The 26,425-nt window shown below is 46.4% G+C and overlaps 1 protein-coding gene across 11 annotated transcripts in view; it reads left to right on the top strand.

Annotated features, from left to right (window-relative positions):
* The window catches only part of RECK (reversion inducing cysteine rich protein with kazal motifs), a 307,670-nt gene that overhangs the window by 187,991 nt on the left and 93,254 nt on the right, over nt 1–26,425 (top strand). For all 11 annotated transcript variants that reach the window (XM_070727797.1, XM_070727793.1, XM_070727798.1 and 8 more), the window contains one exon: nt 21,220–21,399. In XM_070727797.1, the coding sequence (XP_070583898.1) occupies nt 21,220–21,399 (180 nt within the window). The remainder of the gene's footprint in view (nt 1–21,219; nt 21,400–26,425) is intronic.

The raw sequence follows: 26,425 nt of genomic DNA, 5'->3' as shown, positions 1-26,425 counted from the left end.
AAGACTGGGGCGGGAAGGTTGATTTATATGAATTAAATGAGTGGGGTGGATGGGATGATATGTACTTGAATAATGGGAACAGTATGAATGTGGAATTTAGCCTACCTGGCGGTAGAGAGACAGGAGGGATGGGGATATCTATCTCCGGGGTTACAGAGGGCCAGAATATTATGGTCCTGCTGAGGAGAGGTAGATATGGCTAGCCGTTTTGGAGGAAGAAGGGATCGCTGCCTAAAAGCGATTCCCTGTTCCAGTCCCGTGAGCTCGACTCCAATTGTATAGCAGTATCGGCTGACAATGAGTCAGTTGAGGTGACTGGGGCTAAACGTCTTTGTCCATCCATCTGGGAGGAGTTTGACTTGGTGACAACTGATGAAGTGGACAAGGCTATTGGAGCTGTCTGTTCCGCCACCTGTTTACTGGATCCGTGTCCCTCTTGGTTGGTTTCGGCGGGCCGAGAGGTGACACGGAGCTGGGTCCAGGAGATTGTCAATGCCTCCTTGAGGAGGGGGTCCTTTCCAGCTCCTTGTAAGGAGGCACTTGTGCGCCCCCTCCTCAAAAAGCCTTCCCTGGACCCAGCCGTGCTAAACAACTACCATCCAGTCTCCAACCTTTCCTTTATGGGGAAGGTCATTGAGAAGTTGGTGGCGCTCCAACTCCAGCGGTCCTTGGAAGAAGCCGATTATCTAGGCCCTCAGCAGTCTGGTTTCAGGCCCGGCTACAGCATGAAAACTGCTTTGGTCACGTTGATGGATGATCTCTGGTGGGCCCAGGACAGAGGCTTGTCCTTTGTCCAGATGCTTCTTGACCTCTCAGTGGCTTTCGATACCATCGACCATGATATCCTTCTGTGCCGGCTGGAGGGGTTGGGAGTGGGAAGCACTGTTCTTCAGTGATTCTCCTCCTACCTCTCTGGTCGGTTGCAGTCGGTGTTAGTGGGGGGGGGGTCAGAGGTTGACCTCTAGGTCTCTCCCTTGTGGGGTGCCTCAGGGGCCGGTCCTCTCCCCCCTGCTATTTAATATCTACATGAAACTGCTAGTTGAGATCATCCAAGGGCATGGGGTGAGGTAATCATCAATATGCCGATGATACCCAGTTATACATCTCCACCCCATGTCCAGTCAACAAAGCAGTGGAAGTGATGTGCCGGTGCCTGGAGGCTGTTGGGGTCTGGATGGGTGTCAACAAGCACAAACTCAATCCAGACAAGACGGAGTGGCTGTGGGTTTTACCTCCCAAGGACAATTCCATCTGTCCATCCATTACCCTGGGGGGGGGGGAAATTATTGACCCCCTCAGAGAGGGTTTGCAACTTGGGCATCCTCGATCCACAGCTAACATTGGAACACCATCTTTCAGCTGTGGCGAGGAGGGCGTTTGCCCAGGTTTGCCTGGTGCACCAGTTGCGGCCCTACTTGGACAGGGAGTCATTGCTCACAGTCACTCATGCCCTTATCACCTTGAGGTTCGATTACTGCAATGCTCTTTACGTGGGCTACCTCTAAAGAGTATTCGGAAACTTCAGATCATGCAGAATGCGGCCACGCGAGCAGTCATGGGCCATCCCAGATACGCTCATGTTTTGTGAACACTCTGCGGCCTGCACTGGTTGCTGATTAGTTTCCAGACACAATTCAAAGTGTTGGTAATGATGAATAAAGCCCTACATGGCATTGGACCAGAATACCCACGGGACCTCCTTCTGCTGCATGAATAACAGGGACTGATTAAGTCCCACAGAGTTGGCCTTCTCCTGGTCCCAATGACTAAACAATGTTGTCTGGCAGGACCTACAGGAAGAGCCTTCTCTGTGGTGGCCCCGGCCCTCTGGAATCAATTCCTTCCAGAGATTCGAACTGCCCCACCCTCCTCGCCTTTTCCAAGAATTTGAAGACCTATTTATGTCACCAGGCATGGGGTAATTAATATATCCCCTCTCTGACTAGTAAGATTTATGTATGGTGATGACTGTGTTATTTTGATTATTTTAATGATAATGGGTTTTTAGCTATAGTTTTTAATCAATAGATTTATTGCATTGTTTATTGTTGTTATGAGCCGCCCCGAGTCTTTGGAGAAGGGCGGCATACAAGTTTAATAAATTATTATTAATTATTATTATTTTCATAAGTTTCCTTTAAATTAGTGATGGGCGAACCCAACGAAGTTCGGGTTCGGCAGATTCGGGCGAATTTTTCAAAAATTTTGGGTGACATCACAGAACCCCAAACTCGAACCGAACTCCAAACTTTAAAAAATAGAGCCGCGGAAGGCAGCGCAGCCCTGTGCTTGCCCACACAAATTAAATTTGCAGGAAGGTGAAAGGGGATGCAGAGTAGCAGGGATCACCTTTTTCACAGTAATTCCGTGTGATGGAAGGCCATGCGCTCTGTGGCGCCATCGGTCTCTGGCCGCTGTGACCAGTAGTAACAGCTTGAAACTTCAGCTGACACAGAAAAAGGAAAGGCAGAGAAAGAAGGTGTCCCTGCGGTTGGCCCCAAATTACATTTAGAGAGAGCGCTAGTGGCTTTGTCTTGCGTAGGAAAAAGAAAGGCAGAGAAAGAAGGTGGTCCTGCGGTTGCCCACAAATTAAATTGAGAGTCAGCGCTAGTGGCTTTGTCTTGTGTAGAAAAGGAAAGGCAGAGAAAGAAGGTGGTCCTGCGGTTGACCCCAAATTATATTTAGAGAGAGCACTAGTGGCTTTGTCTTGCGTAGGAAAAGGAAAGGCAGAGAAAGAAGGTGGTCCTGTGGTTGCCCACAAATTAAATTGAGAGTCAGCGCTAGTGGCTTTAGATCAGTGTTTCCCAACCTTTTTTGAGCCACGGCACATTATTCATATTTTCAAAATCCTGGGGAACATTGAAAGGGGGGGGGGGCGGGCTAAAGAAAAGTTTGGACAAAAAATTCTCTCTCTTCCTCCCTTTCGCTCTATTTCTCCCTCTTTCTCTCTTTTCCTTCCTTCCCTTCTTTCTCTCTCTCCATCCCTCTTTCTTTCTTTCTTCCTCTCTTTTTTGCTCTATTTCTCTCTCCCTCCGTCCCTTCCTCTATGTCTTTCTCTCTCCCTTGCTCTCTCTCTCTCTATCTCTTGCTATCTCTTCCTTGCTTTTTTCTCTTTTTCTTGCTCTCTCTCTTTCACTGTCTCTTGCTATATATCTCTTTCTTTCTCTTTGCCTCTCTTGCTATCTCTCTTTCTCTCTTTCTCTCTCTGTCTCTCTTGCTATGTCTCTCTTTCTTTCTCTTTCTCTTTCTCTCTCTCTGCCTCTCTTGCTAAGTCTCTCTTTTTCTCTTGCTATGTCTCTCTTTCTTTTTCTCTCTCTCTGCCTCTCTTGCTATGTCTCTCTTTCTCTCTCTCTTTCTCTATCTCTCTCTCCCTCTCTTGCTTTTTTTTTTTTTTTTGCCCACCACCCCGACATACACACATTCCCCACCACCTAATTGGGGGTATTTCTTTTATAATCCACTTAACCCAAGAGCAATATATCTGTCTACATATTATAGAGTGATTCTAGTTTATTTCTTGTAGCTTGGTCTCGGATTCTGCTCGTCATATATCGTCTTACCTTGTCCCACCGTCCCATCAGCCGTCCCAAATCAGTTTCATTATCCAAATTTATCCTTTTTTCCATAATTTCAAATTGAATATGATCCACCATGTACCTATACCAATTTTGCATTGTCCATTTTGTCGCATCCTTCCAACCCAAAACTATTACTGCCTGAGCACTTTCTATTGCTGCTTTTTTTATTTCTCTAAATTCTCCCATCGCATTGCTTTTTACTAGTACTGCCATTTCCTTAGTGATTGTCCATTGTATATTTAACATTCCATTGATATCCTCTTTCACTTTTTGCCAAAATTCCTGCACTATCGGGCATTCCCAAAACATATGCATAAACACTCCTTTATCTTGACAACCATGCCAACAATTCCCCCTGACATTCTGCTGAAAATGTGCAAATTGAACGGGAGTAAAATACCACTTATGTAATATTTTCCTTCTCATTTCCCTAATTCTTGTATTTTTAATTTTCCTTATATCTTCTACTATATTTTCCATTTCTTGTACCTCTACTAATATCTCATTTTGCCACCATTTAGTCAATCCATCAATCGTGTTCCCATCTGACTGCACTAGCAGTTTGTATATATTAGTTGCTTGCGCCTTTATCCCCTCACTTTTTTCTCTTATTATTTTCTCTAACCCTGTCTCCTCCCGCCATAATACTTCTTTATTCTCCCTTTCATTTAGATATTTACATATTGCATTTATTTGTAGCCACCTTCCCTTACCTAACCACCATTCTATACGATTTCTACTTGGCCTGCCATCCTTCTCGTATAACTGTTCTATCTTAGTTATCCCTCTTCCCTTCAACTCTCCTATAACCCTATTTAAGTTAATTTCGTTTTCTCTATTTATTACATAAAGCGATGACAGTTTAGATTTATATAATCCTATTTTCCCTTGCCATTTTTTCCAAATTTCCATAGTCCCTTTCATTGGGCCTATTAATTTACCTATATCTCTCCTATTCCACTTCCTAAAAATTAATTCTCTATTATTCATCCCGTTTATCTGTTTTTCCAATTTCGCCCATTTATTTTCACTTAATTGCAACTCCATTAACCTTTCCATTTGAAAAGCTTCCCTATACAGCTCCAAACATGGAACACCCCATCCCCCCTCTTTTTCATTCGCAATTAACCACTTTTTTCTTATTCTTGGTCTCTTATCTTCTTCAATCCAATAATTAATTTTTTTATCCCACTCTTTAACCTTACATACCGATAACCCCCCCGACAGCACCTGAAATAGGTACATCATCTCTCTTTCTCTCTCCCTCTCTTGCTGTCTCTCTTTCTCGCTCTGTCTCTCTTTCTCTGCCTCTGTTGCTATGTCTCTCTTTCTCTCTCTCTCTCTGCCTCTCTTATATGTCTCTCTTTCTCTCTCTCTTTCTCTCTCAGCTGACTGCAAGCGGGAGCCCTGACGGCGGCAGCTGGACGTGCTGCTGGACACCGTATATGCCAGGCCCGCAGCGCCAGCATGTACGACGTCCAGCAGCACATCCAACCGCCACCGTCAGGGCTCCCGCTTGCAGTCAGCTGAGAGAGAGAGAGAGAGAGCTTCCTCTCGCCGCCGCCTGGAGCTCCCTCTCGCCGCTGCCATCTCCCCGCGACTGCCTGCGGCCACTGCAGCCACCCCCTCCCACCGCCAGTGCCCTCCCGCCGGGCCACAAAGGACACTTGCCACCGACGCCAGGGAAGCTCCAGCTGGGCGGGGCGCTGCTGGTGCCTCCATCCTGGGGCTCCCACTCGCAGCTGTCCCCCGGCTCCTGCATGATGCCGCGGTTTCTGGCGCTCTCCTGCTGGGCCCCAAAGAAGGAAGGCGGGAAAAAGGCGTGAAGAATGAAGCTCTCTTTCTTCCTTCCTTCTTTGGGGCCCAGCAGGAGAGCGCCGAAAACCGCGGCATCGAGCAGAAGCCGGGGGACAGCTGCGAGCAGGAGCTCCAGGTCGGCACTGGCAGCGCCACGCCCAGCTGGAGCTTCCCTAGGCGCTTCGCGGCACACCTGACCGTGTCTCGCGACACACCAGTTGGGAAACGCTGCTTTAGATTACACAGGAAAAGGAAAGGCAGAGAAAGGAGGTGGTCCTGCCGTTGACCTAAAATTACATTTGCAAGAGGGTGAACAGGGGGACGCAGAGTAGCAGGAGGACGCAACAGCAGCCACCCAACGGATTTTGCACAGCAGTCCTGTATGATTGGAGGGCGTGAGCTATGTGGTGCGCTGGGTCAATGGCCACTGTGGGCAGTAGTAACAGCAGACTGAACACTGAGGGTTTCCGGTCCACTAGTAGTGATCTGGCACCTGGTCATCACCCATGGCATCTTCATAGTTTATACTTTATTAGAGTTGTATGCCGCCCCTCCACGAAGACTCTGAAGGCTTTACATTACACAGGAAAAGGAAAGGCAAAGAAAGAAGGTGGTCCTGCGGTTGCCCACAAATTAAATTGAGAGTCAGCGCTAGTGGCTTTGTCTTACATAGAAAAGGAAAGGCAGAGAAAGAACGTGGTCCTGTGGTTGGCCCAAAATTACATTTAGAGAAAGTGCTAGTGGCTTTGTCTTGCGTAGGAAAAGGAAAGGCAGAGAAAGAAGGTGGTCCTGCGATTGCCCACAAATTAAATTGAGAGTCAGAGCTAGTGGCTTTGTCTTGCGTAGAAAAGGAAAGCTAGAGAAAGAAGGTGTCCCTGCGGTTGACCCAAAATTACATTTAGAGAGAGTGAACAGGGGGACGCAGAGTAGTAGGAGGACGCAACAGCAGCCACCCACCAGATTTTGCACAGCAGTCCTGTGTGAATGGAGGGCATGCATTCTATGGCACGCTGGGTCACTGGCCACTGTGGGCAGTAGTAACAGCAGACTGAACACTGAGGGTTTTTGGTCCACTAGTAGTGATCTGGCACCTCGTCATCACCCATGGCATCTTCTTCCACTGACTCCTCCCCGCTAGCCTTACTCTCAGAGTCTACATTGCAGTAAACTGCAGGATCGGTGATCTGGGTCTCATCATCATCCTTCCCAGCCCTGGACATCTCCTCTTTCTCTTGTTCTGTTGCCATGGCTGGATGGCTTTGCACACTGGACAAGAGTGGCACACTGGCAAATTGCAACTGGTGGAGAGACAACACAAACCGTGTTTGTCAAACCCAAACCAGACCATCACATCCCATTACAATAAGTCTGCATATCTCCGATTTTCAAATGGTGACAGTTCTGGGAGGGGACATAGTTTATACTTCATCATTAGAGTTGTATGCCGCCCATCTACGAAGACTCCGAAAGCTTAAGATTACACAGGAAAAGGAAAGGCAGACCCAAATGTACATTATAGGTTCGTAGAACAAATCTGTGCAAAAAATAGGTTTATTGAACACAAACTTTAGTCAAACACAAACTATACCCAAACTTTCACCATAAAAGCATAACTGACTATATATATACATACATAACATGAATTTTACAACTGTCTCTGAGGGTGGTGTTGGTGTTGGTGGTAGCGAACGCTCTTACCACTCACTCAGGTGGTGGCACAGCAACGCCGTCTGTTAACCACGCCTGGTTCATTTTAAGAAATGTCAGTACATCCACGTTGACTGTGGATAGGCAGATCCTTCTGTCAGTGATGACCCCTCCTGCGATGCTGAATACACGCTCTGACAGGACGCTTTCCGCAGGCCAGGCCAGCACTTCCAGGGCATAGAGGGCAAACTCTGGCCACGTGTTCAATTTTCCTACCCAAAAATTTAATTTGTTGGAGGCATCGCTAAGAATCATCATGCACATGGACAGGTATTCGTCCACCATGCGGGTCATGTGATGCCTTCTGCTATGGGGCATCACATCCGAGGGTGGTTCATCTGTGTGGCTGTCGAATAAGGTCTCATGCATATCGTCAACATCTTCCAATGACCCCCCCCCCCGTGTTGCTGCCAGTGTACCTGCTGCGTTGCCGACTGCATCCTACTCCTCCGTGTGCCACCACTGGGCGCTCCAATTGCTCTGGGAACTCTTCCAATAGTGTGTCTACGAGCGCATGCTTATACTCGCCTATTCTGTGCTCCCGCTCGGCCGCTGGTATGAAGGAGGTGATGTGGTCCTTATAACAGGGATCCAGCAGGGCAACCACCCAGTAAGTGGCCGAGTCGAGGATGCGGACTACCCTGGGGTCATTCCGCAGGCACTGGAGCATGTAATGGCTCATGTGAGCCAGGCTGCCCTGAGTCAAGGCGAAGTTTTCATCCTGCTCCCCCCTCCAGCCAGGCTCTATTGGTGCCCATGAGCTGCACTGGGGGCCGCCCTGCTGCAAGTCGTCGTCGTCGTCATCCTCCTCCTCCTCCTGCCCCAAAACTCTACGCTGGCTGGACAGCGGAGTACCTGGCTGCTGTCGGCACAGCCCCCCACCCTGTGAGACATGGATTTGCTGAATAAAATGGGCCTTCCTTTGCTTGCTCCTCCTGTTCCATCTGCCGCTCTGTTTCCTCCTGTCGCACATCATGCATGGCCTGAAGGGTTTTTTCCAGTATGCAAACCATGGGGATGGTAGCACTGACGACAGAATTGTCAGCGCTGACCGTATTAGTCACGTGCTGGAATACATTCAGGACGGAACAAATGTCCCTCATGGAGGCCCACTCATTGGGGGCAAAGTGCTGTGGGTCTGGACTTTGACTTGACTAGGGGTTATGAAACTGGTAATCCACTATTGCCTGCTGTTGCTCACACACCCTTTTAAGCATATGCAACGTGGAATTCCACCTGGTTGGCAAATCACAGATGAGGCGGTGGGTGGGAAGGCCAAAGTTCCTCTGCAGGGAAGATAGGCGAGCAGCAGCAGGGTGGGAATGTCGAAATTGCGTGCACACCGCATGCACTTTACCCAGCAGCGTCGACATGCCCGGATAATTGGCCAGTAACTTCTGCACCACCAGGTTGACCACATGCGCCATGCAAGGGATGTGACTCAACCCCGCTCAGCCCAAGGCTGCCACAAGTTTCCGCCCGTTGTTGCACACCACCTTCCCCGGCTTCAACCACTCATCTGTCTGCCCCTGGAAGCTGGTCCAGGGTGATGGAGCTGGTGTACCTCCTGGGTGGTGTGTGGTCTCTCCCCCAAGCAGATGGGTTTCAGCACCACGTGCTGCCGTTTACCCACAGCCGTTCTGAAATAGGTGGTTGCTGGGCTGCGCTTACTGGGTGTGGAGGAAGAAGATGGGGAAGCAGAGTAGGAGCAGGAGGCAACAGCAGGCACCAACTGATGTCCAGTAATCCTAGGTGGTGGAAGGATATGCGCTGAACTGCTTTTTGCCTCATTCCCGGTTGCCACTACATTCACCCAGTGGGCAGTGAGAGAGATGTACCGGCCCTGACTATGTTTGCTGGTCCACTTGTCGGTGGTGAGGTGTACGTGGGAACTGACAGCATTTTGCAGTGCACACTGAATTTTCTCCACTACATGTTGGTGCAGGGCAGGGATGGCCTTGCGTGAAAAGTAATAGTGGCTGGGAACGGAGTATTATGGCACAGCCAATTTAACAAATTTCCTGAAACTTGGTGTCTCAACTAGGCGGTAGCGTAGCATTTCAAATGCAAGCAGCTGTGAAATGCTTGCATTTATGGGCCAGGGCTCATGGGTGGGATGGCTCGAACCTCCGCTTTCTCTCAAAAGTTTGAGGGATGGACAGCTGATGAATGCTTCCCTGGGACAGTGTAAACATGCTTGGCGATGGTGGTGGTGGTGGTGCTGCTGCTGCCGGTGCTGCTGGTGGTGGTGATGGTGGTGGTGTTAGTGGCGATCCATCATTGTCCCTTTGGGCACAGACAGGTGACCTTGTTGTTGGGGAGGTGTTGGCAGTGTCTGAGGCAGCCACAGCAGAAGAGGAAGACCCAGGCGTTTGAATACTTTTAAGGTATTGTCCCCACTGAAGGTCATGTTTTGAAATCAGGTGCCTGGTCATGCAGCTGGTGCTGAGATTATTAAGATCTCTCCCTTGTTTCAGGGACTGGTGGCAGAGATTGAAAATAACCTTTTTCTTGTCTTCTAATTGTGACACATGAGACGTGCTCGTCACCTGGACACCGTGGGCAGTAGTACCAGCAGACTCAGCGCTGAGTGTTTGCAGCCTTCTCCCTCCACTTCTGCTTGCTGCCTGGGGCTGTGGAACTACCACAGCCTCTTCCTCCTCTGAACTCTGTTGACCTTTGGTCCACCTGGGATCTAGCACCTCGTCATCTTCTTCCACTGACTCCTCCCCGCTAGCCTCCTTCTCAGACTCCACATTGCAGTAAGCTGCAGGAGCGGGGATCTGGGTCTCATCGTCATCGATTGTGGTTTTCCCCGATGATGCCATGGACACCTCAGAGAACAGCATTAAAGACTCCGCTGCTTCTGGGTGAGACAGCTTTGCTGCTTTGGAGGGGGATGATGACTCAGGCAGTGAACACGCAGATCTGGTGGAGTGTAGAAGGCAATAACAAGGAAGAGGTAGCGCTGCATGCCATGTCATCTCCAACTTCTTCTTGCATCAAACCCAGATGCCTGCTTGCACCAGAGGAAGGGGTAGGAGACGCAGGTGTTACATGCCCTCTACCTGCCCCTGCAGCACCAGCTCCATCACTACCAGCAGCAGCAGCACGGCCATGTCCCTTCATATTTGGCTTTCTTCATGTTTGAAGGCCTGTGGTGACACTGGTCCAAGGAACAGATGAAGTTGCGGCGTTCAGGTTGAATTAGAATTAGAGAAAAAATGCCTTGTAAAACTTAAATGCCCACGCAGCAGTAGAGCCTTTGTATTTGTATTTGCAGATGATACCCAGTTGTACATCTTCACCCCATGTCCAGTCAACGAAGCAGTGGAAGTGATGTGCCAGTGCCTGGAGGCTGTTGGGGTCTGGATGGTTGTCAACAGACTCAAACTCAACCCAGATAAGATGGAGTGGCTGTGGGTTCTGCCTCCCAAGGACAATTCCATCTGTCCGTCCATAACCCTGCGGGGGGGAATATTGACCCCCTCAGAGAGGGTCCGCAACTTGGGCATCCTCGATCCACAGCTCACATTAGAGAACCATCTTTCAGCTGTGGCGGTTGGACGTTTGCCCTGGTTCACCTGGTGCAACAGTTGCGGCCCTATCTGTACCGGGACTCACTGCTCACAGTCACTCACGCCCTCATCACCTCGAGATTCGACTACTGTAATGCTCTCTACATGGGGCTACCCTTGGAAAGTGTTCGGAAACTTCAGATCGTGCAGAATGCAGCTGCGAGAGCAATCATGGGCTTCTCCAGGTATGCCCATGTCACTCCAACACTCCGCAGTCTGAATTGGTTGCTGATCAATTAATGGTCACAATTCAAAGTGTTGGTTATGACCTATAAAGCCCTTCATGGCATTGGACCAGAATATCTCCGGGACCGCCTTCTGCCCCACGAATCCCAGTGACCAATTAGGTCCCACAGAGTTGGCCTTCTCCGGGTCCCGTCGACTAAACAATGTTGTCTGGCGGGTCCCAGGGGAAGGCCCTTCTCTGTGGTGGCCCCGACCCTCTGGAACCAGCTCCCCCCGGAGATTAGAACTGCCCCCACCCTCCTTGCTTTCTGTAAACTCCCCCTCCCTCCCCCAGGCCTATATAATGTATGTATGGTGTGACTGTGTGTATGACTAGTTTAATAATGGAGTTTTTAAAATGTTTTTTAAATTTATTAGATTTGTTATGAATTGCCTTATTGTATGCGGTGAGCCGCCCCGAGTCTACGGACAGGGGCGGCATACAAATCTAATAAAATAAATAAATAAAATAAATAAATTAGACAGAAAAAACAGATACATGAATTCGCCCCGTGTTTGAACCAAAATTAAATTTCAGAGAGCACTAGTGGCTTCAGATTCGATAAAAGAAAGAGATGTAGAGATAGGAATTGGCCCTTGTTTTACCCAAAAATAAATTGAAAGAGCTCTAGTAGCTTTTTTATATATAGAATAAAAGGACATGCAGAGAAAGAAATTGAAAAAAGTGGCCCAGAGATGGCCCCAAAAGTACGAGTGCAAGAGGTCAGTAGTGAGACAAAAGTGTTCGTCCACCCCTTTTTATGCATTAACTTATTTTTTCGATTTTTATGCCATGATTCTTTTTAGAGTCTGGGTGGCTTACAAGTTGTTAGCCATTGCACTTTTTAATTTATCCCCCTCCTTCTGGATACAGGAAATGGTGTTTGCCCTTCAAGTAGGTGTTGCTTTGCAAGACTGGAAGTTCTCCAGACCGCACTGGAGACCCTTTCTTCAGACAGGTACAGGAGTCCCCCTCCCTCTGGATACAGGAAATGGTGTTTGCCCTGCAAGCAGGCATTGCTTTGCAAGACTGTAAGTTCTCCAGACCACACTAGAGACCCTTTCTTCAGACAGGAGACCCTCTCCGTCTGGATACAGGAAATGGCGTTCGCCCTGCAAGCAGGCGTTGCTTTGCAAGACTGGATGTTCCCCAAACCACACTTTTCATTTGTCATTTATAGACAAAATGAATGAAAGGAAAAAAATTGTTGAAAAATTTTAAAGTGCAAGTATGCGATAGAGAAAATAATTTGAAAAATACTCCAAAAGTAAGATTGTTGTTCCCCAAAATGTATTTGTAGAAAGGAAAAAAATTGTTGTTGAAAAATGTTAAAGTGCAAGGATAGCAGAGAACAGTTGTACTCTAATACATCTGGAGGTGACCATATTTGGGAAGGCTGCTCCTGACAAAGAGCAGCTCATTAATTTATAAAATGCATATCATTATTACAAAATTTTTCATTTATTTATTTGTATCCGGCCTTTATTATTTTACAAATAACTCAAGGCAGTGAATATATCTAATGGATCTTCTTCCTCCTATTTTTCCCAAAACAACAAACCTGAGAAGTGGTTCTGAACTGAGTTGATATTGATATTTTATGGGAATAACATAGAAAAACCACATGCATTGAAAATGTAGAAATAATGTAATGACAAAAATGCTTCCATATCAGAAACTTTATATGATAGAGCAAAACTAAACATATTTTTCGAATCAGACTTCAAACTTCATTAAAAAATTTAGATTACTTCTTGTTAGATATCATACATGATTATTATTATATAATGAAGGTATATGTGATATGTTGTATGGTTGTAATGGTGGAGAAAAATAAAAATATTTTGAAAAAAAAAGATGTTTTTGTATCAAGCCACAAAAGCAAACTAGAGACAAGCAAACTATAGATTACAATAGCAAACAGGATGAATGCGCTTAAGTCCTTTTGGCAGTTTTAAATTGTGACTGGATTTATGAATTTGATACTGGGGAAAAGCCTTACTGTTTTGGTCCTAGTTTTCTGCAGGATTGTCATGACTACAGGAACTAAGTGGAGGGGTAAACCTTATCTCCTACTTTAAAAGTGCCCTAGTTTGGGTGCAACATCATCATAGAGTATTACCAGCCACAATGCTGTGTCTCCATCTAGTGCCAGGGCCATACAGTCAATGTGGATGGTATTGCCTGAATATGTGGTCCTGTAATATTCCATGTAATGCCAGACTTGGGTTAGAAAATGAGCCAGCTGCTTTGGAATCCCATCAAATTTAACTATCAATGGTGGTGGACAGAATGGGGCCTGTGCTGGCAGGGCAGCCATCACTAGGGCAGCTGCATGGACAGCTGACAGAGCTAGTGCAGCCATTGGAAGTGTCATAGGCACAGTAGGGGCTGTAGTAGGCACAGATCTAGAGCCTGATGGTAAAATTCAATGTAGAAGAAAAGTAAAATTTTAGACTTAAGCAAGAAATACCAAATGGACATACCGATTAGGTGAAACCTGGCTCAATAGCAGTAATTGTGAGAGGAATCTTTGAGTCCTAGGGGGCAATCACTTAAAAATGAGCCAGCAGTGTGTGGAAGCAGCCAAAAAAGTAAATGCAATCCAAGGTTGCATTAACAGACAGATAGAATCAAGTGTATGTGAGGTATTAGTATTGCTCTATAAAGCCTTAATTAGACCACACCTGGGGAGACAGGGATTTTTAAATAATTTGTACAATACATTTTAACAAACTGTTATTACAGTGTTCCCTTGCCACTTCGTGGTTCACCTTTTGCGGTTTCGATGCATCACAGGTTTTTTTTAATGTAGCAACTCAATGAGGGTGAGGAAGGGAGGGTGCATGGCCCAGCAGGGGAGCGCCGGTGGTTGGAGGGAACTAACCCTGCACCGATTTGCCTCTCTGCGGGTCCCAGAGGGATCTCATGGCCCCACTGCTTGTCCCCTGCGGGCGAGCATGGAAGCCAAGCGGCAGCTTTTCAAACTGGCCGCCACCGGGCTTGATGTCAGTGGGGCCCTGCTGCCCTGGCAGCAGCCCCCCGCCGACCACCGTGCCTGCCTTGTGCTGCAGGGGACAGCTGCTTGCAATCCTCTTGTCTCTGCTTCCTCATCCTCTTCCAACGCCCCGCCACCTGAGCCCAGCAACACCGTTTACACCACCTCTCGCTTCTCGGACAGACAGTCTGACTGGCGTGTGTCTCTCTCCCCCCCCCCTTGGTCTCTCCCCCTTCTCTCCTGGTTTAAGACACAGGTAAAAAGTAGCATTGGGCGAGGTACGAGGTGGAGGGGTGAGCGGTGTCAGTGGGAGGTAGTGTCATGCCGTTATGTTATATTTATGTTGTAAATATAGCATCTTACTTCGTGGGGTTTTGTTTATTGTCGGTGGTCCTGGAACGTAACCCCTGCGATAAACGAAGGATCACTGTATTACATTTCCAACAATCCAATTATTCTTTCTGTACAATAAGGCCAGTAAGCCTGAAATATAATTTTTGTTGAATAAGTTATAGTCTTTTTAAAAAAAAAATTTTGATGGAGATTTAGAGCATTGCAACAAGTATTGATAAAGACAAGATGTGAACTGTTTGTTTATTAGATTTATTTCTTCTAATAAAATAAGTATCTATGAAACTGAACATTTTCTTACTGCAGTCACCTCCTGACAAATGATATTGTCAACAAGCGAGGGGAAGAATGTATTGAACTTTTAACACATTTTCACTATTCCATGGTTCTTTGAAAGACTGGCAATATCTTGCAGGCAGGCCTCATATAAACCTTCTTTGTACCCAAGCAAGGTATAACAAACTCCCATCACTACATTTTTCTCCCTCCCTCCTTCCTTTGCTCCCTTTGAAACTAAATAGTTTCAACAGGATTTCCATACTCTGATTCCTAAATTTCTGTGCGAGTAAATTGTATAGTTCAGTACAGTATTTCTGTCCTTTTTATCTGCTTTGTTTGTTTTGAATTAGTTGGAGCTTTCCAGGCTTCTTGAATTTAATGAATATAGAGCTTCCCCCCTCTTCTAATCTGTGTCTCAGTATTTCCATGGAGGATATCAAGTATAACTTAAGCCTTGGTGCAAATTAAAGTATCCTCATAGAACATTACTGTGTCCAAAATGCACCATTTCTAGAATATGAAACAAAGAGGCAATTTATCATCTAGTTCTGAGTTTGTTATCTGGAAAATATGAGTGGTCAGGCAATTGTGAAAAACAGTCTGTTTTTATTTTGAAAAGAATATAAATATTTAAAACATCAGCTGTATTTAGTAATTTAGGAAGAAACAGAAAGTGTTTTCTTTAAGGTACAAGAAGAAAATAGTATGATTCTAAACGTGCCCCTGGAGGCCTAGACATTCACAGATAAGACTTGGTATGCTCGGTAGAAACTAATTCTCTGTACTGAGAGAGCGGGTCCAGCAGTCACGTGGGTTGCTCGCTGTCCAATCCGTCGAGGACCGAGCCAAGTCTTTAAAAAGCCTGCTGGATCCGCTCCTTCCCCAGAATTCGCTCGATACTCGTGGTGGCTCGTTCCTCTCGCAAAACACTTTCCCTTCATCTTCTTTCTATCAGATAAGTAAAATTCATGTTGCCTTTTACTTTAGAGCTTGCCTTGGTTGCACACCGGCTTTACTGGGCTCGGCGCAGAGGGAGAAGCTGTGGTGCGGCTCCTGCGTTTTTTTTGCAAACGCCCTGCTTGCGCTGCTGCCGTATTGTATTTACTAGTAAATCTACTCGGACAGGAGGTTTACCAGTAAGCTAAGGATTGATTTAAAAAGGAAAAAAGGGCTCTTTTTCCTCCTGTGCTGTGGGACTGTTAGCAAGCTTCCCTTGATTGTCCCCTGGACTTTAGACTTCACTCCGTTTTTAAAATCTCGGAGCAGTTTATTTTGGTGCGAAGGCACTCAGCACCCAGTAATTGTCAGCCCTTGCGGATCGCCCACGCGCGTCCCGTCTGGCGCCAGTAAGTCCACCACTTGGCCGTGGAGTAAGCTTTGAGTCTCTCAGGCCTTTTCTCCCTGGCTAGGCCTCCAAACCAGTGTGCCTTGGTTTACCTTTTGATTAAGGTTAGCGAGGCCTGCCCTTCTGCACTCCCAGGCACGAACTCTGGTACCGACCAGATTGACTGTGAGTTACAGACGGTCCTGGGCCTAGGAGCAGGGCCCTCTTCCTCTTGGGAACGTTGCCCTAGAACCTTCTCCCATCAGATTTTGGCTCAAGTCTTGTCCCTGTAATTTGTTCAGGCCATGACTTCGTTTCCCAAGAGAGGCACATCTAAAGGTCCCAGAGAGGTTAGGCCTACTGGTGATGAAATTGATAATATCCCCCAGGCCTTTTCCTCCTCTTCCTCGGGAGCCCATATAATGGCTAGCCCCACCAGCACTGAGAAGAGAAGGGACCTAACCTTGCAGAGAATCCATGAAAAATCAGCTAAACGTTTAAAGGTACAGCCCCAAGTGCGCATTAGCCCTAACCCCCCAGAGGCTTCTAACCTGCCTCCCTCTGGGGTCCCTGTGCTCTCTCTGGATGAGCCAAACCTAAACGGACCCCAACCTAATTTATGGGGCTTAGATCCAGAGGAGCCAGACATTATGGAAGATCCCTCCGAGCCAGACCCATCTCAGGCCTTTAGGGAATTCCATCTTTACCTGCAACCATTACTAAACTGCCTCCAGAGTTTCAATCTATGTTTTCTGCCTTGTCTAAAGCCATTGATGCCAAGCTCTTGGCTATCAATGTGCCTTCTCACTCTCATCCCCTTCCATGCGCCCCCGGCCCGTGAGTTCCCTCTCATCCTACAGAGTTCCAATTAATGAGGATTTGGATTCTTCCCAGGATGAGAACGAGGATGTGGACATAGAGGATACTGATGACCCATTTTCATCGCCTGTCAGAAGATGAGGAATCTCAAATTAAGATTCCAGCCCCAGCTGCGATCTTTCCATTCCAACTCTTCAAATCTCTTCTATTTAAAGCAAGAGTTTCTACAGGCTTAGCCGAGCAAGATAAACAGTCTGCTCCTTCCACAGATCCTCCTGAGGAAAACCTACCATACTTCATGGAGGAAGAGGAAGACAAAGAGGTCATTCCAATGCCCAAATTGTTTAAAGATGCTCTGCTCAAGCAGTGGGACCACCCAGCCTTTGGCTTCAACCCCACAAACAAGGACAAGAAATTATATAAGCTTTCCCCTTCTTATGAAGATCTTCTTGTCTGCCCTAAACCTGATGAACCTGTTAAGACTCTACACTCTGTGGCTGCTATGCCAAGTGAAGCAGAGGAGGTTTTAAAACCCGAAGACAAATGCCTAGAGCAAATGCTCAAAAGATGTTTCTTCGTGGATATCTGGGCTATCAAGAGTGCAGCAGCAGCATCTTTCTTTTCTAGAGCTATGCTTTTATGGCTTCAACAGCTCCAGCAGCACATCCCCCCTGATGATCTACATGGTCAACAGGATTTTAACAAAGTTTTTGCAGCGGCCCAATATGTAGCTGATGCTACCCTGCAATCATCAAGATTTGCAGCCAGGTCAGTAGCGGCCTCAACAACGGCCAGAAGACTTCTATGGCTGCGCCCTTGGCAGGCGAGAGTGAGGCAAAAATGGAAGCTGGCCATGGGTCCTTTGAAGCGTGATCACCTATTTGGCAACCTCCTGGACCCCTTTCTCACTGAAACCGCTGACAAAAAGAAACTTTTGGGGCCCACCAACAAGAAGGCCATCAAAACTCAACCCTTTCAACATCCCAATTGTCAACAGGATCAAGGCATCGCCTTTCAAAGAAACTCAGGTCAGTATTCCACTCGTTTTCACTCCCAAGCTAGCAGAAACCCCAGGGATAGAGGATCCCGTTACCAAAGAGGTTCCTCCTCGACCAGAGCTTCCAGAAAGCCCAGATGGTGCCATTCCCATAGGGGGGCGCCTGGCTTGGTCCTCCTCCAGATGGCGCCATTCCTGTAAGGACCCCTGGGTTATTGCTACTGTGGAATGGGGCCTTCAGTTGGACTTTATCTCCATATCTCCTAAACGTTTTATCTCATGCCCATCCCCCAGATCTTCTCCATCTCATATCCAAATGGAGGAAGCTATTCAACATCTGTTGTCTATCAGGGCTATCCAACCTGTTCCATTTTCCCAAAGAGGTCTGGGCTTCTACTCCATCCTCTTCATGGTCCCTAAGACATCTGGAGGATGGAGAGCCATCATGGACCTTAAAAATTTGAACCAGTTTATTAAATATAGGAAATTCAAGATGCATTCTTTGTCATCCATCTTAGCCGCTATCCATCCTGGGGACTTTATGGTCTCCTTGGATCTCATGGAAGCCTATCTTCATATTCCATTTACGAAAGATCACAGGAAATTCTTCCAGGGCAAGCACTATCAACAAAGGGCCATGCCCTTTGGGCTCTCCTTGGCTCCTCAAGTCTTTACTAAGCTCCTAGGAGCCCTGGCGGCTCACATTTGAGACGTGCCCATTCATATTTTATGCTATTTGGATGACATATTAATTCATGGGGCCTCTAAAGAGGGCACCTGCTCAGACATCAACATTACCATGTCTATCCTACAGGATCATGGTTTCTCCATTAATCTCAGAAAAAGTCAGCTCCATCCGTCTACTTCTATTCAACACCTGGGGGCCATCATTAACTCAGATCTCTCTCAGGTTTTTCTCTCTACTGAGAGAAAAATCAGTATTAAGGAGCTCATTTCCCAAATACGATCTCAGAGAAGGACTTCCATTGTTATCCTGTTTTCTCTACTGGGAAAGATGGTATCCTGTATTGGCATTATCCCCTGGGCCCGTCTTCATGCCAGGGATCTCCAATGGCTTCTGTTACTGTTCCAGAAATCGGAAAACAGCAACTCAACACACCTCATCACCATCCCATCCACAGTTTTAAGATCCCTTACGTGGTGGACCTCCACCGCTCTGAACAAGGGATCTCCCTTCAGGTGTCCAGACCAATTCACCATCACCACGGATGCCAGCTTATCGGGCTGGGGAGCCCATGCCCAGGGCCTGATAGCCCAAGGCACGTGGTCAGCGGAGGAGGCTTCCACACCTATCAATTGGCTGGAATTGAGAGCAGTGTCTTTCGCCCTCAAACAATTCAAACCGCACATCATCAATCAACATGTTCTGATTCTCATGGACAATATAGCCACAAAGAGTCATATTTGCAGACAAGGGGACACCAGGTCCAAGGCCCTGATGAGAGAAGCCCTGAAGTTGGGTCTCTGGGCAGAGAGGCATCTTCAGTCGTTAAAGGCCAACCACATATCGGGAGTCCTCAATGTGCAAGCGGATTGGCTCTCCCGGTCAACTCTAGACCCAGGAGAGTGGAGCCTTCATCCGGCTCTGTTTCAGCAAATCTGCCTCAGGTTCAGTCACCCATCGCTAGACCTATTTGTGACCGAGGTCAATGCTCAACTCCCTCGATTCTTCTCCAGGTTCCCATCCCCGGGAGCAGAGGCGAACAACACACTCAGAATCCCTTGGCCTCGAGGGCAGCTTTACGCCTTCCCTCCAATTCCAATTCTCCCAGATGTGATCCACAAGATCATCCTCGAGAAGGCCCAGGTGATTCTGATAGCCCCTCACTGGCTATGCAGGCCCTGGTTCGTGGACCTGCAATGTCTGTCCGTCCAAGACTCCTGGTGACTCCCCGTTTCAGAGGATATGTTGCAGCAGGGCGCCTCTCTCCATCCAGATCCGGAGTGGTTCCACCTCACCGCTTCGCTATTATCCGGCGCAACTTAGACCTGCGAGGATACGACCCGGACACTGTAGAAATAATTCTAAAAGCCAGAAGAGCATCCACCAACAGGCTTTACGACCATACCTGGTCCAAATTCCACCAATGGTGCTCGCAGGAGGATCTATCCCCCCTGTGTATTCCCATCCACAGAATAGTAGCTTTCCTCATGAAAGGGTTCTAGCAAGGCCTTTCATCTAGCACCATCCGTCACCATCTGGCAGCCCTATCTTTGGTCTTAGCAGGGCCTCGCAGACAACCACTCCGCTCCTTTCCGGAAATTCAAGAATTTCTTAGAGGTATTTCGAACCTCAGACCTTCCAGGGTTCACAGATACCCATCCTGAGACTTACCGCGGGTTCTCCATTCCCTTACTCAGGCACCATACGAACCCCTAAGATCAGCGTCCTTCAGGTACCTATCTTACAAGGTAGCATTCCTGGTGGCAATAACATCTGCCCGACGCATCTCAGAATTGGCAGCCCTTTCAATTAGGCAGGATCTATGCCAGTTCCATCCGGACAAAGTAGTCTTGCGTTTGGACCCCACCTTTCTACCCAAGGTCAGTTCCATGTTCCATAGATCGCAGGACATTGTGTTGCCTTCATTTTGTTCCAACCAAAACCATCATCTTGCAGTCCGATGGCACACCCTAGATCTCACCAGAGCGCTGAGAATCTACATCCAACGGACAAGACCCATTCAAAGGTCTGAAGCTCTGTTCGTGGCCTACCATCCCAGATCCATGGGATCCAAGGTATCCTCAACCGTAATAGGCCGTTGGATTCAAGGGACTATCTCAATGGCTTATGAGTCAGCTTCCCTCACCATACCTAGAAGTATCACAGCACATCCCACAAGAAGTGCAGCCACATCTGCCGCATGGGCAACTCAAGCTCCATTGTAAGAAGTCTGCAAAGCAGCCACTTGGGCCTCTCCAAACTCTTTCATAAGACATTACAAAATTGACTCTTACGCTTCAGTGGATGCTGCCTTCGGCAGAAGAGTCCTCCAATCCGTTATCTCTCACGATAGCAAACTAATCCCTCCCTAGGGACTCATCTATTGGGTATGTCCCACGTGACTGCTGGACCCGCTCTCTCAGTATGGAGAATTTCCTTTCTAACTATGGTTATTCCTTTAACCTGCTTTTTTCCTATCATGAGAGTTGAGCCACCACAATTGAGCCTAAGTCTACGGATTCGTGAATTCTGGGGAAGAGACGAATCCAGCAGGCTTTTTAAAGACTAGGCTCGGTCCTCGACGGATTGGACAGCGAGCAACCCACGTGACTGCTGTACCCGCTCATCGTACGAGAAGAGGCATTCAGGTAAGCAATCAACACCTATTTCAGTAATTATTCAAAAGGTTATTAGCAACGGTTTTTAGTTATTATATCAGTAATGGCTTGGGCATGATTAAAACTACAGCTTTTTGCAGCCCTAATAAATTTTCCTTTCTATGTTTGAGACAAAAAGTCTTATGAACTATATGCTAAAGAATATTTAAACTTATAAAATATTTCATTTTTATTTTATATATATTTGTTCTTCTTTTTTTAGAGATGTATGCACTAAACTTTATACAAGCAGCTGGGGGAACACACAAAGCTGGCAAGAATTTGATCGTTTTTGTGAATATAATCCTGTTGAAGTTTCCATGTTGACTTGTTTAGCAGATGTACGTGAACCTTGTCAATTGGGCTGTAGAAATCTTACTTTCTGCACTAATTTTAATAACAGGTAATATTTTTAGACAATATTGTTTTGTATAATATGTACATTGGAGAAGGTACGGTTGTTAATTCTACATCTGTAATTTGAAAACTATTTTCTAAGATGTTGCAGAGAGATAATTTTTTTCTAATTCATGAGTCCATATATAGTAGGCATTACAATCGTAAAAAAATGAAATGAAAGAGTCCTTGGAAAGGGGCGGCATATAAATCTAATAAAAATTATTATTATTATTATTATTATTATTATTATTATTATTATTATTATTATTATCATCTACTATTTTGATTTATTGGAGTAGACACACCTGCTGCAAGTATGTGCATTGCAGCAATAATAGCCAGCCAAGCTTGCTGACCAGTTTTTGGATAAGATCACTTGCGCAAATGTCAGATTTCAGATGATTTCAGATGCAGTGTCCAGAAGATAATCTATTCTAATTTTGTAAGATAGTTAGATTGTTGCTAGAAGATTACATGTTGCTTGTAGTTATAATGCCGCAGCATTCTCTTGCTTAGAGCTGGAAGGGACCTCCAGGGTCATTGGGTCCAACCCCCTGCTCAATGCAGGATTCATTAAACCATGCTTGCTCCCATCCCTGAAATGCTTCTGGAAGTAATTGCTATTTTTTGAGTGTGCAACATTGAATTGTGGTTGCTCTGAAAATGACATTTGCATCTGGGATCATGCTAGGCAGTTCATCAACAAAACTGGCTTACTTTGCTTTGCTTATGCAAGTTCTGCAGTATTCTATAATGTTTCATAGAAGGAGTGTTGTACTTACCTGATATGCTCTTTCTTGTAGGGTGGAGCTAGCAGGCAAGAATGGGAAAACACAGCACTGTCTAAAAAAGGTGTAAATAGCATCTCTGTGCCTTAGTTCCCCCTCTTTAAGACGAGGGACAGAAGTTAGATTCTGTGTTCAGCTCCTTGACAAGAAAAGCCTTTATTAATTTATAACATACTTAGAGATATGCATTTTAGACACTATTCCCCAGCTATATTCTCTGAAGACAGGGACTTGTAGGCTAATTCCACCCTATGAGAAAGGGTGGAGCTAGTAGGTGGAGCTAGCCTCCAAGGACGGGACATACCAAAGTAATCAGTCTTTTGGGTTGGCTACCTAACACTGGTTGGTGCTCCCACTGTCCTGCACCATTTGTTGCAACACTTTTTGTCCAAATGCCGCCTCCTCAGAGGCGAAAGCGTCCAGGTTGTAGTGACGGATGAATGGTATTGGGGATGCGCAGGTGGTTGCTTGACAAACTCTTTGTTGGATGCCCGGATATTCCAAGGTGCTGTGGTAGCAGCACTACGAGTTGAATTGGCAGTTATTCTGTCAGGTCATGGTAATGACATTAAGTCCTCGAAATAAAAGTGCGGATCCAATGACCCATCATGGAGGAGGATACCATTTGGCCCATGGAAGCAGGCTGGAAGGATACAAACAGCACCTCAGATCTATGGAAAATCGCTGTGCATTGCAGATAAATGTCCAAGGCACGCCTCACATTTAGGAGGTGCCACTGATGTTCCATGTCATTAGTGGGCAAGGATAAAAACTGGATAATATTATATCTTGTGCCTTATGGAAAAGAGAGTTGACCTTTGAGACAAAGGTAAGATCCAATCTCGCTGAAAAAGGAGAAGAAGCAATTGAAGGTCCCTGGAGTGCAGGTGAGCCCACAGGGTGATGTGGATAGCTGACATCATCTTGCCCAGGAGAGAGGACAACAGATTAAGAGGAACTGAGCACTTGCTGGACTAATCCCAGTAGGTCTTTTTTCCTCTCCTGGGTTAGGTACACCCTGCACTCCAGGGAGTCAATATTGGCCTCCAAATGCCTAACTCTGGTGAAGAGAATCAGATGGCTCTTGCCTAAATTGACCAAGAACATGTGGTGCCCGAGGGTATTAAGGACTACCTGTACTTCCTAGTTTGCTTGGGGTAGAGAAGTAGACTGAATGAGTGTGTTGTCTAGGTAACACTAGACATGCACAGTATGGATCATAGATGGACTGTCCAGGCAGCCCTGACTTTAGTGAATACCCTCGGTGCTGAAGACAGGCTGAAGGAATGGCCCAGTTTTCTTAGTGCTTCCTTGCATAGCAAAAAAATGTAAGTATTGGTGATGGGATGGCCAAATGGGAATATGGAGAGAGGCCTCTGAGAGATTGATGGATATAAGTAGATCTCCCTTCCTAATAATCGCCAGAATTGATTGTAAAGTGGGCATCTTGAATTTTCTATGCACTGTGTATTTGTTGAGGCACCTGCTCGAATGTCCAGCAGGTGCTTGATGGCTTTGTTCATCAGAATCCTTTTCTTAGGATTTGATGACAGGGGGCAAGATAAAACCTTGGGGAGTGGAGAGTACAAGACCAGATGACAGAGTTTCCAAGACCCATGTGTTGTTAGAGATTTTCTCCCATCGCTTGACAAATAATGCCAGAAAACCCCCTATGGGAGGCTCAGCAGGGAGTTTACTTTTTCTGGCAGAAGGAGTGACCACAGGTTCCTCAAAAAGGCTGTTTAGGTTGATTGCCCTAATGGACCTGTCACAAGTGACTCTCTGGCGCCCACCAAGCTGCCCCTTGTACTGCCCTTGGAGCTGCCCCTAGTATGTCCCATATGACTGTTCTAACCTTCTGAAAGTCTGTCTGGAGAAAGAGGCAATGCGGTAGATGGATTCCTGGCTGCCTGAGCGAAGAATTTTATGTTTGTCCCTCATTTCAACCATTATGGGGTTTAGGACCTCCCCAAAGAGGGACTGACTGGTGAGAGGAGTGGTGCCAACCGCCATTTGAAGTGGAGGTCAGTGGACCAGTTGCACAGCCAGATCATTTTGTGTGTGACTACAGTGGACCCCATTGCCCTTGTCACACAATAAGTAGCCTAAAGAGTTGTGTTGCATGTGAACTGTGCAATCACCAGGAGCTTGTTTAGATCTTGATGTGCTCTGGTGTCAACGGCAGGCAGGTGTTCCTGCAGAGCATGAAGTCACTTGATAGACGTACGGCAGTGGCAAGCGGAGTAGAAGGTGAGGAGCTCACCATGGCTCTAATGCCTGCTTCTATGCCTCTTCTGATGGCTTCATTGATACTCTGCTGCACTTCCCTAGAGTTCAGTGGATCAGTGCCGGGATCACTAAACCTCCACCCTGTTTCAGAGTTATAGTTGGCCCCAGAGGGCCCCCACAGGTCAGTTTTATTTAAATGCAGATCAGTATGGTCCAGGGGAATTGACTTTGAGGAATGGTCTGATGATAATCTGTGACTCTGTGCTGGACTTGTATTATCTCTCAGGTTCGTGCTGGTGGATGCTGGTGGGGACTGGGAGCCATGCATCCTGGTCTACTGCCCCTTAGAACCATCTCTAGTTTTGTTTGGAACCACTCCCTTTTTTTGCCTGGCTTGATGATTTACGAACCTACTATCAGAAGAAGTGGTTTGACCACTTATGGATCGTTCTCTATTATAGTGAATGGGTGAAAGATTCCTTCTATCCTCTCCAAGGCAATGTTTGCTAGACTTAATTCAAATCTTGCCTTGTTTTTGGTCCTTTTCTGGCATTAAACCCATCTTTTTGTTACAAATCTAGGTTGGGGGTATGGCTACATAATTAAGGCCAATTGCCTTCAAACCTTGTGGTTCAGTTTAAATGGTCGCCACGGCAATCTTTGACTTACTGCAACAATGCAGGGCTCAACAGGAAGACAAAAAGAATGATCTGATTGCTAGAAGCCTCCTGCAGTGAATTTGAACGTTTTACGCTCTAGCTGCGATTACACCAAGGATGCTTTCCCCAGGCAAACACGTTGTCCAGCAGTCTCTGCCCTCAGTTAACGCTTTGTTTTGTTAAACTTCTCAGTTGGGAAGATTGTTTCCCCTCCAGTGTTTTTAATTATCTTAAGACTTCAGATTAATACTGCTAGGGCCACTCTGCTTTGTGTCTAGAGTCTGATCAATCACTTTAAAGTTACCATTGGCTTCCAGATGCAATTTCCAGTTGGATGGGGGAGTGTCACCTGATTTGTAATCCCCCCATTCGCATGAAGGTTAAGTTTCCCCATTTCCCATGTAGCTGAAGTAATTTGGAATCAAGCCACGGCTGGGATATCAAGTAGCAGCTGGGTTGACACCCAAGTTTGCTTTCGAGTGGCAGCTGGGCTGATACCTGAGACTGCCTTCAACCCAGGTAAGATGGTAGAGATCACCTGGGGAGCTTGATAAGGGCAGGAAAAAACACTCACTGTGAGATGGGTCGTAAAGATGGAGAATACTTCAAGGAGAAAAGCACATGCCCCTGGCTCAGGACTGAGTCCTGAGGGGGAACTGAGGGACAAGGTTGCTATTTATACTTTTTTCAGACTTGCAATCCTGATTGGCTAAGGGCTGTGTTTTCACCCTACTAGGGAGAACACTGGGTTCCTGGTAGCTTAACATTCAGTTCTTCTCAAATCTCTGGCAATAAATATGTGTCTTTTTTTTCTCAGCATGTTTCTCGAGACAGTTGTCTCTTGATTGATTGTAAGAAAACATTTGATGGTTCTGTGATCACACCACAATATCTTAGGAACTTCAAGAGTGCTTCATCCCTCTGAAAGACTTTTTACAATTTTTAAAATTTTCAGTCAGTTAAATTTTTGGCCCATTTTGCTTGAGGAAAAGAAGTTGCCTAACAGTTATGCACACTTTGATATAGGATGTTGATCCACTTGGATCACAGCTTCCCTCATTACACAAATACACATCATTTGATATGCTTATACCCACTAGTTTATACAGATTGGAAGTGAAAAATATGTATAAAAGATATGTATAATAATTGTGCAGACAGCATATGTAGGAAACAAAGAACCTTAACTGCCCTGACATCAACTGGGAGATGTTCTCTGCATCAAGTGATTAAATTAGTGGATCAGCAAAATGCAATGGACATGGTGTGTTTGGATTTCAGTAAGACATTTGACAAAGTTGACAATAACCTACTGGGACAACTTATCTTCAGAGGCTATAAAAGCTCTAACACT

This window comes from Erythrolamprus reginae, chromosome Z (genome assembly GCF_031021105.1).
Source record: "Erythrolamprus reginae isolate rEryReg1 chromosome Z, rEryReg1.hap1, whole genome shotgun sequence".
NCBI classification, from domain to species: domain Eukaryota; kingdom Metazoa; phylum Chordata; class Lepidosauria; order Squamata; family Dipsadidae; genus Erythrolamprus; species Erythrolamprus reginae.
The sequence above is the reverse complement of the archived record's forward strand: the minus strand, read 5'-3'. Positions and strand labels throughout refer to the sequence as shown.